We start from the raw sequence: 17,276 nt of genomic DNA on the forward strand, positions 1-17,276 counted from the left end.
AAAAATTATTTAAAATTTCATACATGTTTGCAACATACTTTGCCATTTCTACCTCCAAATCCCGCTGGGCCAGTTGGCTGAGGAAGAAAACACTTGATATGGTTTAACTGATGGGTTTGCTCCATACAGTGCAAGTAGCCAGCTCTACTACCACAGCCAATTCCACTCAGGGAGACTCTGCGGGGCAGCGAGGAAAGACAGCTCACCCTGTGGCAGAAGCCGGGTGAGTGAATTTCATTGCAGCTTTATCTACACCAAGAGCTGGCAGGAAACTTAAATCTACAGAAATTCATGTTTCTGGGTGATCAGGGACTTAAGAGGATCAGGATCTGAAAAGGAATGACGGTGAAGAGTCCGGGGAGGTTCCGCGTCCTCTGCTGCCGCACCCTCTGCTTCTTCCCTCTCAGGATGTCCAGATGTGGCTGCACACCAGGAAGGCAGAGGAAGGATGAAGCAGAGTTGGGAACAGGTGGCGTTCTGGAGGAATCCAGTCCAGCTGGGCATGGGGTAGAGGTGACACTTCTCTGAGGATCTTGGTGTCACAGCTCTTTTAGGTGAAGGCCTTCTCCAATATTCTTCAATGAAACAGTTCTCTGAGACAACGTTAGCTTGTGTGCACACCTCTCTTCAGCATGGGGCTTGTATGTATACACTTTATTCAGGGTCAACCAAGGGTTATGTAGTTTGGGGGAAGGGGGCTGAGAATAACCAGGGTGGTTAAGATCATCAGCTGAAGGCTAAGGTATTAAGATACCTCATTAGCATAGGGAGGCAACCAGGAATCTCAGGCTGTGACATTCCTCAGGTAGAGAAGAGGCAGCCCCAGTGACAAAGGGGAGTCTGCCATTGGGCACTAAGCCTGGGGCTTTCATCCTGTCAGCCTTCATCCTTAGCAGCAGGGTTTCATGGCAGCAGGGGGCTGGGCCTCTCAGAACAGGAAGAGAATAATTGTCATCTCCCCGTCAATGTTCACTTATGCAGGCAAAAGAACACCTCACACAGAGGAAGTCTCAACACTCAGGTGTACAAAATGACCCTCATAGCAATTAGCCTCATTTCCCAGCCAACGATGGCCTTGTGAGCAGAGAGGGCCATATGGTGGCATTACAGAAGCTGTATAGAAGCTTGTCAACGTGGACTCCCCAAGACCAGGGCAGGAAGTCAGGAGTACCCATTACCAAGTGAGTCCCTCAGTCCCTCTGAGAACAGTTCTCTGAGGGACGGGTCAGCCACCAGGTGGCAGGTTGATTCCACTGTGTCCCTTCTACCATAAATGTGGATTTGTTTTCTCCACCTCTGCCTTCCTGTTCTTAGGCTCCTGGGACAACAAAATCACCGCGGCGGCAGACCCTCTCCACTACCTGAGTGTGTGTCTGCTGGGTGATTTTATTACCTTGTAAAGCAAGGTTAGTTGGCAAGAGGTTGAGGGGAATACTGTTTATGTGGCTTATCAGAGTCAGATTTGAGAAGGAAGGCGGAACAAAAAAAGGATGGAAATGAAATGGTGTGGGGGCATGCTTGAAAAAATTAATGCAGGGGGTGCAGCTCAAATGCTTTCAAAGCATGCACGCACTCTTGAGATCATTCATTAGTTCACAAATCCACTAATAGCAGAATAAAAAATTTTTTAAGACTTGAACTCACTGTGTAGCCCAGGCTAGCCTCAAACTAAAAAATTTTTCACCCTCAGACTCACAAGTGCTAGCGTTACAGATGTGTGCCACGGTGCTTGGCTTCAGTGAATCCCTTCTTGAGAGTGAAGACCTAATCAGCTCTTAAAGGAGCCTCCTCACCCTACCTCTGACAAGCTCTTAAGACACATCACAGTTCAGCAGGAGATTTGGAGACGATAAACGATAAAACAACCATATTGAAACCCAGACCTCAGTTTCCCAGTTGGTGCCACTAAATGCTTGCGACACCCCGGGGTGTGCTTATTGCGATTTAACAGCCACATAGGTTTGTGTGGAGGATGAAGAATCCCAGTTCGTAGCAGGTGCCAGTCTCCGATGCATAAATATTCCCACGATGGCTGATTTCAGGCCACCAAGGAGCTCGATAATCACTGACGTTAGATAAGATGCCTCTTGTCATCTGTGTGCAGAAGCTGGTGCATCGCTGAGGGCGCCACGGCCAGCCTGTTCCTCATTCTCCAGTCTGGACGAAGTGGAGGACTTCTGACAAGTGCAGGCTGCGCTGAGCAAACCGAATACCACGTACAGGAGGGCTAGCGTGTGTGTGGAAGGGGAGGGAAAACGAACTCTGGGGCCGGAGAGATGATGGAGCATTGATTTAGAACGCCTGGGACCCTCAGAGGATCAGGGTGGGGCTCTGTTCCTAGCGTGCACACAGGGGCTCACAACTCCAACTTCAGGGGCAAGATGCCCTCTTCTGGCCTCCACGGGTACTGCGTGCATTTGGTACACGTAGGTACAGGCAGGCAGAACACCCATACACATAAAATAAAAATAAAAAAATGTTTTCTTAGAACCAATCGGTTTTATGAACCAGCTCTGGCTCATATCAGATGGATTTCTTTGCTTTTGTCGCCTCGGTCTCCGTCTGTGTGTCTTTCAACAGTATGACCTCTTGCAACGTTCTGAATCGCAGCCTTGTGTGGTACTCTCTTCCGGCCACACGGTTCCTTCATCGGTGTCCCCCTCCTCGGTGTATTCAGAAGCTACACGTTTTTTAAGTTTCTGTATTTTATTTATCTTTTTAGCTTGGAATGGAAAGCTTATGACTGCATCATGGTCTTGCAGAATAGACCTGGCCTCTCATATTCAGACGTCCTAATGTCATACTTTTCAAACGTGACCGTCCTTCCTCGGTTTGGGAGCATTGCACAAGGGAAAAAGCTGGAAGGTAAGACATCATGAAGCTATGGACTACATTGATTTAAACAGTCCAGGCAAGGGTGCTGGGGGTGTTGTCCCTTTCTCTTAAATGACCCTTTACAAGGGACATTAAGAACGGGAGGCCCTGGTCCTAGTTACCTAATTAAGCTAAATGGATAGCAGAATCCAAGTCTGAATCTCACTATCCAAGAACAATAAGCCTCTCAGCCCTTAGGCCGCAAATTCAGGACATCTGGCCTCGTGACCATTTGATGGCTGAGCTGTGAGATCAATGCCACAGATGTTCTCTCTTTCTCTCTCTCTCTCTCTCTCTCTCTCTCCCTCTCCCTCTCCCTCTCCCTCTCCCTCTCCCTCCCTCTCCCCCCCCCCCCTCTCTCTCTCTCTCTCTCTCTCTCTCTCTCTCTCTCTCTCTCTCTCTGTGTGTGTGTGTGTGTGTGTGTGTGTGTGTGTGCCAGATCTAAGAACATGCACTAAAAACAGGGAGGTGTTATAGGAACCCACGCCCCACTATGTCAGAAACAGCACGCGGATACAGAATGACACTCGAGTCAGTAGGAACAGAAAAGCAATTTCTCCCTGAGACTCCTGACAAAGATTAATGCGAAAGCGCCTGACTCCTTCTGGTTATTATACTTTCTGTGTTGTCCAGTAGAGCGAGGGGATGGCCTCTGGTCAGCAATTTCCTCTATGTTTTAGATTAGACTCTTAGATTTTAGCTCAGGGTTCAAGCCCCACGCTGGGCTCCAGATGTTGCCTGTGCCCTGGCCCACCCGCTGCCTGACTCTACTTGTCCTTGGGGGTTGGAGATGAGGTGACTTGGAAGGAGACCATGAGAACACCATGGGTGCTGCCGCAGGCTCCTTTAATGATCCACAGGGGGGCGCCCTTGATACCCTCCACCCGCGTCCCATTGGTCCCAAGCAAGCATCTCTTCCAAGTAGCAGTTCCGGATTGGCTGGCATTGTCTGCATCAGCAATGATTGGTCTCTCGGGCAGTCTTCAATTAGGTCCTCCTGCAGGAGATGCCTTTGCAGCTGCACACACACACACACACACACACACACACCCATTTATGCAGAGGCAGCCCCTACCATTCCGCCTGCCGGTTAGCAGAAACCAAAGCTCTTTTAAATAAATCAAGCTCACTCTTGTGTCAATGACACCAGACTTAGCCTTTCTTCTTCTACGCAGTATTGTTAGAGATTTGCTTTCAAAATCATCCATTCAGGGGCTGGAGAGACGGCTCAATGGTTAAGAACACAGACTGCTCTTCCAAAGGTCCTGAGTTCAATTCCCAGCAACCACATGGTGGCTCACAGCCATCTGTCATAGGACCCGATGCCCTGTTCTGGTGTGTCTGAAGACCGCGACAGTGTACTCATATGAATAAAATAAATAAATCTTTTTAAAAAATTATCCACTTAGGAAAGATTTATTAAGAAGTGACTATGTCTGTGTTCGGCAGTTACAAGTCACAAGTTCCTGTGCGTATGTGCAAGCACACAGAGGTACACAGTGCTGAGCTAACCAAATTAGCTTTGTGTTACAGCTCAGAAGCTCTGCCAAAACATAATGACACTTCAGCCTTTAGGGAATCTGAGCCCAAGAATGAAATCTCACAGTATTATCAACACAAACAAAACTCTGACTCATACTACTACCCACTCCTTGTTCTTTGCTTCAGAAACAGAGGCGCCTCTTTCTCCTCGCAAGCATGTTCAGCTGAGCCCACAGTTTCTAACATAGCAGTTCTCCGTGAGGAGATGATATTAGCCCAGCAGGACACCCAGTCGTATCTGGGAACATTCTGGTTGTCACAGCTGAGGGGTGGCAACTTGTAGGTGAAGGTCAGGAGTGCAATTCAACACGCGGTAGTGTACACCGCAATCTCTGGGACTTCCAGTCACTCTAACAAACTACCTCAGCAAAACAACTTTCGTTCATGGTTTCAGCGGCCAGGACAGGAGCTAAATCAGGGTGGTTTACACCACGGTAGCCAGAGAGCAGAGAGAGAAAACATCCCTGATTTGGTTGGTTTTCTGGTTTTTATTATTCTATCAAGGATAGCAGCCTAGGGGATGGTGCTGCCCCAGCCAGAGCGCCCCTCTTTGTTTACCTTCTCGAAATGCTCTCCAATGTGTGATTGACTAATCTACCACGTGCCTCTCTCTCTTAATCTAATCAACAAGTTAAAGATTAAGATTAACCATCAAATTCTATAGTAAGAATTTATTCAACCCAGGATGTCCATACAGCCATAATTGGGAACCCTGCTACAGTGACTTTAACTCACTGTAGTGTCAGGAAGGTGAACTGCCTCAGGTTTTTGCAGCCGACTCCAGACTCCAGGGATATTTCAGATTCTTTGTACAGCCTCAGGATAATTGATCTCTCCAAACGCTGTCCTCAACGACACATGTGTGTCACTCCTGCAATGTGTGTCCACTGCCTTCTCCACGCCACCATGAGCCCCACCAGGGGTCAGAATGCCCCTCTCTCAGTCCTCAGCAGTGGCACAAGTGGCCCTGGAAGCCAAGTGTCATCTGTCCTCTAAGGGCTGAAGTGACCCTGAAGTACTAACCTATTTCAGATTATTGGCTGGGGTGGGGTGTAGTTTCTCACACCACAGAAATTACAGGGAATTTCATTGGGAATGGTGCGTAGTGTTGACATAAAAACTCAACACTCAGCTCAAAGTGGATAAAAGGTAGTTTATTCTAGTGTCAAGTATGAGTGAGCACAGCCTGGGAACAGGTTCAGAAGGCCGTGTGACTGGCAGGGGCCAGTCCAGCGCAAGAGTAAGGAAGCTGAGACATGTCCCAACCCCCAAAACCTCATCCTGAGGCAGGCAGGAGAAGGCCTGCTCCCTTCCTGCTCTGGACCTGCCTGTCCCAGCATATGTGTAGCCTATGACCCCCACCTCTGCCCCCTTGAGGTAATCACATAACCTGGTGGCCAGGTAATAGGTTAAACCTCCCCTCTCCTCATAAGGACACATCCAGTGAGTACCTGGAATTCCTGTTCACACAAATGAAGCATTCCCCAGGTCTTCAGCACCAGCCAGTGATGCACACTCACCCCCAAAACCCCTACCCACCCCCAAGGTCATCCTCCCCCCAATGCCCCCCCCCCAAAGAGAGCTGTTTTACTGAGAACTGTCTCTGGAGAAGGCTCTTTCCTCCTGTACTCATGGAGACTGAGACCCTGCCTGACCCACCCGTCCTGCCTAAGCTTCTCTCCCTCTAGTCCAGCCCTACTGTGCGACATTGCTTAGTCACCCTGAGGGGAGGAGCAGGCCAGGAATAGCACAGGTTAGCCCATCTAGTGGTTCCAATGGGAATGTCCCCCATAGGCTCAGGGACTTGAACACTTGGTCCCGCTAGTGTTGCTGTCTGGGGAGATTTAGGAGATGCAGCCATGCTGAGAGAAAGTCACTGGCTTTGGGAGAAGCCAGACGAGTTATTTCCACCCGCTTCTTCTTTTTCACGTTTGTGGTTGAAGATGTGATCTCTACCATCCTGCTCAGGATGCCACACCTGCTATGGCTCCCTGCCAGGGATAGACTCGTCTGCCTGGAACCATGAGCCAAAATAAACTCTTCCTTCTATAAGTTGCCTTGGATGTTTATCATATGATGTTTTATCATAGCAGCAGAACAATAACTAATAAATCCCAAATTCTACATTCCAACATGGGAGGGTTCCATGATGGTTTTGGTCTTTGTTGTTGTTGTTTTGGTTCAGTTTTGGGGTTTTTAAAATGCACACTGGTGTATACTACATGCATCATATATGTCTGTGCGAGAGTGCTGCATCCTCTGGAACTGGAGTTACAGACAGTTGTGAGCTACCATGTGGAAGCTGGGACTTGAACCTTGGCCCTCTCGAAGAGCAGCCAGTGCTCTTAACCACTGAGCCATCTCTCCCGTCCTCATCAATTTTCCATAGTAACAGAACAAAGAAAATCATAGATCAAGCCCTTTTAAGCACATTGGTGGATTACAGAAAAAGCAACAAAATCTCAGCTAGAGGCCTCAGATGCTGTCTGATGACTCTTAGCCTTCTGGTTGGTGGAAACAGTGGTTTTGCTAAGTTAATATATTCCAAAGGCTTTTTTATGTTACTTGCAGAATGCCAGGTTCTTCCCTGAGGTAGACAAGGAATGTCTATTTAGGGAGCTAGTTAGTCCAAGGTAAGTTTTTATTAGGCTCTGGGCCTGAAACATTCTAAACTCTCCATAATTACCAAAGTTCCAACCAGTTAAATTGGTCTTAGAATGCTTCTTTGAAGGTATTGCATTGTGTGGAGTCAGAGGGCAACCTTCAGGAAAATCTGACTTTTTCCCCCCACCAACTGAGTGCCGGGGTCAAACTCCAGTCATCAGCCTTAATGGCAGACACCTTTACCCACTGGGCCTTGTCGCTGGCCCTTAACGGCTTCTTGCATAGAAACAACGTAGAAGCTGGGACGGGAGGCTGGGATGCAGAGGACAGGTGGCAGGGCCTTGGACACCTGTAGGGCAGGAAGAGGTCCTAACACAGTTTGGCACTGTGTCTGGAGTTGATGCTGGAATAGGAAGGTGGAGATGGAGGCCAAGATGGAGGTGCGGGCAGTTCTGCTTCTGGAGCTCAGCGGAAGTCTTGTGCCAGGCATCCTGGTGGAGGAGTTGATGGCTCTAAATGTGACAATGGAGGACCAATAACTATCAGGGTGTGGACTTAAGGAAAGGCGGGAGGCCAGGGCCAGGCTCCCAACCTGGTGAAATGAAGAACTCTGATTGTACCTATGTACAGGAAGAGGGCTTCAACTTTCAACACTGAGTTAGGAGTCCTGAGAGACATCCAGGCAATACCAGGGGAAGGTGCTGCTGTGGGCAATTAATTAATTCAGCAGAGTAACTGAGTATTGGTCTACACCCGGGAGTGGGCACCACAGCAGTGGAAAAAATGATGCAGACAGAACCTGGAGCTGTGCAGGTAGGTAGCAAAAGAACAAGGAAAGAGGCTGAAGATACAGCCCCGTGGGTAAAGTGCTAAACACACACACACACCACCACCACCACCACCACCACCACCACCACCACCACCACACCACACACGTGGACCTGAGTTTGATCCCCAGAACACAGTTGTACATTTGGCAAACACTTATAATCTCAGTGCTAGGAAAGGAGAGATAGGCAGACCCCTGGGGCTTAACCAGGCCAGCCAGCCTAGACCATGTGGCAAGTTCTAGACCAATGAGAAGCTGTATCTTAAAAAGAAAAAGGTGATAGCTTGCAAAGATCATCACCCAAGGTTGTACTCTGGCCTCCACATGAATACTCGGCATCACACACATACACACACACACACAAACACATACACATACGCACACACGCATGTGCACACAGACAGGCACAGGCATACACACTTCATGGAGGAGAGATTCTAGAAGGAGTCAGAAGTGCCAGCAGTGTCAAGTGCTGCAGAGATGCAAAATAAGATAGAAGTAGACAAACCAGGATGCAGTCCGAAAGGCCGACCTCACAGCCCCTGCCTGGTTTGTCCTTGCTTGATCCTGACATTCAGATTTCCCTCCCTCCCCTAAAGCACCACTTCAGTCCCCAAGTCCAGCCCTCCCGGGAAAGCCCAGGACCGGCCTTGTGGCTTAGAGGTCTTGGCTCACTGGGATGAGAGCCCCTTCCCAACATTCTCTCTAGAGGTTGTGGCTGGGTCATTTGAGACAAGATGGAGAATGTAGGTTATGGATTCTGGGCAGTTAGGAGCTGGCTCAAATCCAGTCCTTAGAGGCTGTTGGTCCTGGGACAGGAGAGGCAGTATAGCCTCTGGGGAGCTCCAGGGCCTGACCCTGGAAGGGGCTGACCAGAAGAAGGAAAGATCTTCACAGTGCCCAGCTTAGCTCACATGGGGCCTGGGAAGGACACAAGACAGCCACTCAGGCTGCAGAGAAGGCTCCACTGAACCCTTGCCCTGCATAATTAAATGGGTCACAGTTTATTAAAAGAATTCTCTCTCTCTCTCTCTCTCTCTCTGTGTGTGTGTGTGTGTGTGTGTGTGTGTGTGTGTCTCTCTCTCCCTCCCTCCCTCTGTGTGTGTGTGTGTGTGTTTTGCTGGGAATAGAATCTTTAGCCTCATGCATTCTAGACAAGTACTTTGCCACTAAACTATATTCCCAGCTCCAAAAGAAATAATTTTAGATGCAAATGCTTTTGTGTATGCATGGACATGCCCACGTGTGCATTTTTACAGGTTTGTCAGTACATGTAGAGGTCAGAGGTCAGTCTTGGGCTAGTTCCACAAGACACTTTCCACCTTACTTTTCGAGGCAGGATCCCTCACTGACCCAGAGGTTCCTGCTTCAACTTGGCTGGCTGGCCAGGGAGAACCAGGGTCTATCTGCTTGTGCTACTGCGCCTTTATCTTTTTGACATGGGATCTGGGAACTGACCAAGCCATCTCCCCTGATCCCTATATTGCTTTTGGTGACTTCTTAGTCATGTGAGATATGGTTGGTCTTGGGCCTGTGTCTGACCCACCCAGCCCAACCTTGTGAAAACTGGCGAGTGATTAACTTCCTAGGGATGAAGAAGGGAGAGATGAAGGAGTGGGGCTGGGAGCACCCTCTCAGTTTCCTTCTGACCTTTCTCTGCACTCCACGACAGCAGCCGACCTAATGATCAGGAGTAACGATGAGCAGCGGGGCCCCACAGGACGTGGGACTTCCTCTTTTAATGTGTTCACGCCCCGGCGTGGGTTCCCTGGACTTACGACACTTTGGGTTTGGAAATTTTCATTTCCATTTCTTGTCACTTTGGGTAAACACAATTTTTAGAAAGTCTGGAGACCCTCAAGGTTACAGAAGTTGCTGTGGTGTCTTCCCAAATGCCCTCTTCAGGATCATGGTGCCTGTTTCCCTCTGTCTGTCCTCCAGGCAGTGCCATCTCCCAGAAGACGACTGAAGACAATGGCTGATGTGAAATTTCAGGAACCTGGTCTGGTCACCAAAGTCCAGGACAGCTCTCAAGAGCCATCCCAGCTCTGCACCTCATGTAGGGCCAGCTAAGGGTCACCATGTTGTGGCCATTGCTTCTTCTTCCTGGTGCTACCCTGTCCTGTCCCCTGCATAGAGGCCTGCTGGAAGGCCTTGCACAGCAACCTTTCTGTATATACGCCTGCCTCTCAAAGCTCTGGTTCCTAGGCATCCAATCCAGAGACTGACTCTTGTTTTCAGTGTTCTTTTTCACAGAAAGTCAGTCACACCTGGCAATAGACAAGAAAATGCCACAATCCACCTTGACTTTCAATACCTTCCCCTATCTCATCCTGTCTCTGGGGCACAAAGAAATGACCCTAAAATGACAAAACATGACTGTTTACTCTTCCAGTCTGCTGCTCAGTAATGGATCGATAAGTAGAGAGATAAATGATAGTTACATAGATAAGTGGTAGATAGATAGATAGATAGATGAGTGATAGATGAATGATTAATATCTAGTAGATGCATAGATAGTAGATAAATAATACAGGATATAGACAAATATGAGAAAATAGATATTTGAAAGGAATATATTAAATTACGGTATTCTTAGGAAACTTAATACCCATCTCTCTTTATCAAGGTAAGTCCCTGAAAACTGACACCCTCCCCCCTCAGCTTCCTAGCAACCTCCATCCTGTCAGCAAGCTGAGTACAGTGTGTCAGTCAGAAACCACAGCAGCTACTTGAGCAAGCTACATTGTATACAAAAGATTACTGTGTGTGTGTGTGGGGGGGGGGGAACGGGCTCCTGAGTAGCATCAGGAGAGCCCCAGAGAACGCAGGAAGGAGCACAGGAAGCAGCCATCACCTCCAGTCTGACATGGAACATCCAAAAACTGAGACTGGGAGATGTCCAGGGTCCTTCTCTGCGGATGGCTGGCACACCGTATCCTTTGCTTTTTAAACTGAGTTAAGCCAGGAATGGTGGCACCTATCTTCAGTCCCAACATCGGCAGAGGTAGGCAGGTCTCCGTGAGTTCAGGGCCAGCCTGGTTTACCTAGCAAGCAAGTTCCAGGTCAGACAGGGTTACACAGTGGGAGACCTTTATATATATAAAAACATATTTTTAAATAATTATATCAGGCCGGGCGTGGTGGTGCACACCTGTAATCCCAGCACTAGGGGAGGCAGAGGCAGGTGAATTTCTGAGTTCGAGGCCAGTCTGGTTTACAGAGTGAGTTCCAGGACAGCCAGGACCACACAGAGAAACCCTGTCTCAAACCCCTCCAAATTAAATAATTATATCATATATTATTATACTAATTATATGTAAATCTATATAAAATTAATATAGTATATAATCATACATATAAAATTAGTATTATATTGTCAGTTATATTAATAATTATTAACAATTAATAAAATAATCATATATTATTAATTAAATCAATTAAATAGTTAACTTTAGTGATTAGTTGTTAATTATTAGTAATTACTTATTAGTGATTAGTTAATAGCTAATAATAATTATTTATCAATTAATTATTGATTGGTTAGCCAATGATTAATAACTTATAATTAAATGTAATTAATTATAGTTTGTATATTAATAACATATAGTTAAAGCACTAATACATAGATGTATTACATCTATGTAATACATAGCAATTAATAATTAGTTAAAATGGGGGGAGGTGGGAGTGTGTTGGGTGGAGGGGTATATACATGGAGGCAGGGTGGGAGGAGGGGTTGGGAGTCTTTGGGGAGGGGGAAATTGGGAAAGGTTTTACCATTGGCAATGTAAATGATGATATTCAATAAAAAATAATTAAAGTATTATTAGTTAACAAATAATTAATAAAAGAAAATAAATGGTTAATACTTAATATTATAATACATTGATAATAAGAGAGTCAATAGACCACGAGGAGTATCTCGGCATCTTTGGTGAGAGCATCGCTTCCTCTGAGGTAAGAACATTGTAACAGGAAACCCAACACAGTGAGTGTTGTTTATGGGACCAGTCCTTTGCAGCTTCCCTGCCCATCCTCACCCAGGCTGTCTCTCACTGCCAATCTCCTAGCCCTGCGAGTCTTCCTCCTTTTATTTTGCTCTGAAGACCCCCCTGGCTACCAACTATCAGTACACTTGATCTATTTTGTTTTTATCTTTGACTAGGAGCTCTCTGAAGGTAAGGGGTTTTGCCTCTTTCGTTCACTGGTGTTCTGTCCTGCATCTCGAATAGGAATGAGCACATGCTAGGTATCATAGAAATGTTTGTTGAGTGAATGGGTGATCACACGTAGGAGAGTAAGTACATGGGCTAGCATCTCAGAGCGGTAGTGATTAGGAGGAACTCAGACCTGCAACATTAAGGCTCCTGAGCCTCAAACCAGCTATACAAGGCACTTTGCTTTCACAGGGATGAATGCTGTGGATTCAGTAAAGGCCACCTCAAGACTCGTGTGCAAAATGTCCTCAGTCTGGGTACTTTGAGAAGTAGTAGGACCTTTAAAAGGTAGAAGTGGAGTGGCAAAAGGAAGTGGGGTGACCGGGGATTGTGCTCCAAGGGAATATTAGGATCCCAGCCCTTTCCCCCTTTCTCTCTGTCTCTCTGCCTCTGCCCCTCTCTCTCCACTTCGAAGCTAACATTAGGAGAGTAGCTTTACAAGCCAGGAGCTCCTGCCACAGTGCACTGCCTCATCACAATCCCAGAGGCAAAGGGCTGAGGGACCACAGACGGAAACTTTTGGAAGCCAAACTAAGCTTGCCCTCCTTTTAAAAGTTAATTGCCTCAAATACCATGTCACACCGATGGAAACTGATAAGACAATGCTCTGTGTGCTTACAGATGACAAAGTTTCCCGCAGACCTCTGGGTCAGAGGTATACTTTCTTCTTTCCCATAGCCTTAAAGAAAACAATGAAGGCTGGTGGGGATGTGAGGAAAGAGGAGCTCTACACCCCTGGTGGGAACGCACCCTGGTATAGCATGACGGAAATCAGTGTGACAACAGGGATGCCTCTCAGGGACAGATCACTTGACCAGTGTGCATGTGGTTCTAGGCTCAATCCTCAGGAGCAGCAAAAAGTTGAAAAATAGAAATGAACATCAGAGTGGAAGTTCCTCAAAAACAGACAAACAACAACAACACTAAAAACTGAACTTCCATGTGACCCAGCTGCACCACTCCTACGTAGATACTCAAGTGACTCTATGATGTCAGACCTCAGAGGCGCTTTCAGCCATAAAGGAAAATCAAAACTATTACATTTGCAGGAAACTGAAACTGAAAATCATGATGTAAAGTGAAATAAGCCAAACCCAGAAGTGCACATAGTGCGTATTTTCTTATAGGTGGAATCTGGACCTAAATGTGTATGTGTGTGTGTGTGCATGCACTTGTGTATATGTACATGTGTACACATGTATGTGTACATGTGTGTGCATGCACGTGTGTGCATTTGTGTCTGTCAATGTGTGTGCACATGTGTACATGTGTGTGCATGTGTGTGAGTGTATATGTGTGTGTCAGAGAGAGAGAGAGAGTGAGAGAGAGAGAGAGGAGACTGATGAGAAAGGAGGCCATGATGGGGAGGAAGGGATCTTAGGCAAAGAACAAGAGAAAGAAGTTATGATGGAATACATGTGACATGGAAGCAGAAGGAGAAACTGTCTCGGGGTAGAAAGACGACCAACAAGAAGGGACAGGGAGATAGAGTAGTGGGGTTGGGGATGAATAAAAACAAAGAATAAAGGCACACTTGCATCAATATGCCATAACGAAACAGGTTATTTTGCATGCTAATTTGGAAAAAATCCTATGGCCTGAATGTGGACAGGCAGATGCTGGGAATCCAACCAAAGTAAAGCAATACTGAAAGCGAGGGCTTCACTGACAGAGAAGTCAGAGTGACCCTGAATTTACAGACCGATCCTTTTCCTCTAGAGATTTTCGTTTACCATCACTGTGTGACACAAAGCATATAGGGGCCGACGATCGCCTCCACCCCTTACCCACCTAATGAGCAGTGCGAATGCTTGTGAATCTGTCCCCTGTCTAGGACTGAACTCTGAGCCACTTAGCTTACTCACAGGCCAGGTGTCATCATAGTGTGGCTCCGGGACATCTAGCTGCAGAAGGTAGAGATCTCAGGAAGGTGACAGCCCGGCAGACCCTGGACTACAGCCATGTCCACGGGTAGACAGAGCATCCTAGGCCTGGAGATCCCCACTCCGTCATAGATGCTCCCCACCAGGGGAGGCGAGACCTCCTTGGGAGGTTCCTCCATTCTGGGTTCTCCCTGCAACAACGTGCGTTTCCTTTTCTGTCCTAGCTTCCGGGATGTTTGGGACTTAAAGCTCAGTCATGTTTATCTGGGCTCTTTTCTATGTTTTCTTATTGCTCTCCTCATTATCTATTGCTGTTTTTATAGGTACATATCAGGTGCTGATAGTACAAAGGATGTGCCTAAATCAGAGACATCAACTAGTCCCCAGATTAGGTTGGCGGTAGCTACGCAGAGTCGTTATCCTGAGGGCAGTTCAAACACACTCCCCACCCCATCCCGCACCCCAAGACCAGGCAACTGTCCAGTTCCTTTCTTCACCCCATCCTCCTTGGGAAGCCAAGCCTCCGTTCCTCACAGCGCCTTCCACCTGATGGTGTCCCACACATCCTCACACAGGGCTTTCCCCCGGGGCTTCCCCTCAGCAGGGTCAGCTACATCAAGTGTCCCAGCATCAACGGCTTCCTCCCAGCTGCTTGCAACACTCTTCGCTTTCCAAAGGTAGGAATGCCCACACCAGGCTTGAGCATTCATCTACACTCCTTTTCTGTCCCTCTCTGTCCCCAACTGCCCTAGCTGCTACCACTCGCTTCCACATCCTCTGGTGAGTATGGACACTTTTGTGCTCTGGAAACTGTTATCTACACAGGGAACTTATGTCAGAAGCCACGGGGTGGGGCAGTCCGTCTCAGCTTCTGACATCACACGCCGATTATCACTGGAAGCAGGCGTGAGTTAGTGTCCTTATCCGAGGCAGCCTGGAGGACAGCTAGCTAAGAGGTACAGAGAAATCAAACATGGGATCCCGGGAGAGGGGAAAATGCAAACAGCTTCTCAGTTTCTCTGCGGTGGCTGACGGAGGCTCCTGAGAGAGGCTTTCAGAACTTGATTCCAGCTGGCCCTTGAAAGCTGTGCCTGGACGCGAGAGCCTCAGAAGAATAAACAGTGCCTTCTCTGGCTCCTCGGGGTCAAGATCAGTCTGTTCAGAAGGAAGTGGTGTTTCCCTGACCCCGCTGTTCCCACAGCCCCCTGGATGGTAGATCGTGGGGCTGCACCCCTTCCCCGCCCTTGGGAACTCAGTCAAATGGTTATCTTTATCTCGCCAGCTTGTCCACGCGCTTGACCAGTGCAGTTTCACTTTTGCAAACATCTGTTTATATCCCCTGAGAGAAGTCTATCAAGCCGTCTGCCTCGAAGACGCCGTTTGGGGGCTGTGTGCAAGGTAAGGGACCGTTTTAAATATCTGGGAAGTAGGCGGGCACTAACTTCTCAAGGTTAAGCCAGTGTCTGGTTGTTTTTAACTCTTTGTTTTTCTTAGATCCTATCTCCCATTTAGAGTCTCATTTCAACCGAAAGAACTTAAGTGACTTTAATGTCCCTGACTCCTTCTGTGCCAGGCAGCTTCTGTCACATTAGCAGCTAGGTCCCTGGGTGATTAAGGAGTGGATTGAGTACAGCCGCCACTCTGGGGAAGAGGGGGCATATTTACTTTCAGTCTTTGACTGTAGGAGGGAGGGGAATCATAACCTCTGGTTTCCCCACAGGACAGCCTCCAATGGATAATTACACAGTGGCCCCTGAGGATGAGTATGATGTCCTCATAGAGGACGACCTGGACATCAGTGGGACGGACCAAGTTCCCACCCCTGAGTTCCTCTCTGCCCAGCAGGTGCTGCAGTTCTGCTGCGTGGTGTTTGCTGTGGGCCTCCTGGAAAATGGGCTGGTGGTGCTTGTCTTGGTGCGATACAAAGGACTCGGGAATCTGGGGAACATCTACTTTCTAAACCTGGCACTTTCGAATCTGTGTTTCCTGCTTCCCCTGCCGTTCTGGGCACATGCCGCTGCACATGGGGAGAGCCCCGGCAACGCGACCTGCAAAGTGCTTGTTGGACTCCACTCCGCCGGCTTATACAGCGAGACGCTCTCTGACATCCTCCTCCTTGTGCAAGGATACAGGGCGTTTTCCCGAGGGCGACTGTCCTCCATCTTCACGACAGTGTCTGGTGGTATTGTCGCGTGCGCCCTGGCGTGGGTCGTGGCTACTGCACTCTCTTTGCCCGAATCTGTGTTTTATGAGCCTCGGGTGAAAAGACAGAACCACAGGTGTGGCTTTGGCAAGCCTCACTTCTTGCCGATCGAAGCGCCCCTCTGGAAGTACGTTCTGACGTTAAAGATGAACATCTTGGTACTTGCGTTCCCTCTGCTGGTTTTTATATTCTGCTTCAGTCAGATGAGGAAAATGCAGCGCTTCAGGGAGAGGCGGTGTGACCTCCGCAAACCCGCTCTTATCATAACGGGCATGTTCCTTTTGATGTGGGCGCCCTACAATATTGTACTCTTCCTGTGCGCTTTCCAGGAACACCTGTCCCTGCAGAATGAGAAGAGCCGGTACCTCCTGGATGCAAGCGTCCAGGTCACGCAGCTCATAGCGACCACCCACTGCTGCGTCAACCCACTCCTCTATTTGCTCCTCGACAAGGCCTTTATGAGTTATCTCCGCAGCGTGTTCCCACGGTGCAACGACATCCCATTTCAAAGTAGCAGGGGCTCTCAGCCAGCGACGTCGAGGGAAGATCATGGCAGGCCCCTTGAACTGTACAGTACTTTGCATCAAAGGCAGGACATATAAACACTCATCCTTGTCTCTTCACATTGTTTTATGTAATTATTATATATATTTGTATAAAATTAGAATATAAGAGGAAAGGGGGGCTGGTTTATGAATATTTACTACTAAGCACTGGGTTTGTCTCTGGTGCAGGGCTAAGCTATTTATAAAGGTGAGTTCCACTCTTCCTCTTTGGTGTTTGTCCACGGTGTGGGCGTGGGTGGTGTGAATTCCATAAACTGAAGCTCGGCAATTGTCCACAGTTACATAACTATAAAGTGGGAAAACTGATGTGCAAACCCAAAGATCACTGGCCCCAGAGCCTGTGAGTTATCCAAGTGTGCTGGCCTTCAGTAACTGTCAGCCAGCAGGGATGACATGTCTCTAATCCCAGCACTCTAGGAGGCAGAGGCAGAGGCAGATGGACTCTCATAAATACAAGTATAACCTGGGCTACATAGCCAGCCCTCCCCCAGCTTCAGTTTTTTTTTGTTGTTGTTCAGCAAACTGCGTGCAATGAACTTGTACTTTTAAAGCTAG

At 47.9% G+C, this 17,276-nt stretch overlaps 1 protein-coding gene across 2 annotated transcripts; it reads left to right on the forward strand.

Moving 5' to 3' along the window:
• Window positions 1-14,665: 14,665 nt before the first annotated feature.
• Ccrl2 (C-C motif chemokine receptor like 2) lies at window positions 14,666-16,923 on the forward strand. Of its 2 annotated transcripts, none has more exons than XM_052187102.1 (3): window positions 14,666-14,732; window positions 15,235-15,350; window positions 15,673-16,923. In XM_052187102.1, exon 3 carries the CDS (start codon window positions 15,684-15,686, stop codon window positions 16,755-16,757), a length of 1,074 nt encoding a protein of 357 aa, XP_052043062.1. In that variant the 5' UTR covers window positions 14,666-14,732; window positions 15,235-15,350; window positions 15,673-15,683; the 3' UTR covers window positions 16,758-16,923. The 2 variants fall into 2 exon arrangements, with proteins under 2 accessions (XP_052043062.1, XP_052043061.1); XM_052187101.1 differs by lacking the exon at window positions 14,666-14,732 and adding an exon at window positions 14,819-14,908.
• Window positions 16,924-17,276: the final 353 nt, after the last annotated feature.

Source organism: Apodemus sylvaticus, chromosome 7 (assembly GCF_947179515.1).
Source record: "Apodemus sylvaticus chromosome 7, mApoSyl1.1, whole genome shotgun sequence".
Classification (NCBI taxonomy): domain Eukaryota; kingdom Metazoa; phylum Chordata; class Mammalia; order Rodentia; family Muridae; genus Apodemus; species Apodemus sylvaticus.

Excerpts from the sequence above, each read along its gene's own strand:
- Ccrl2 (XM_052187102.1), top strand. The coding sequence starts at position 15,684 with ATGGATAATTACACAGTGGCCCCTGAGGATGAGTATGATGTCCTCATA.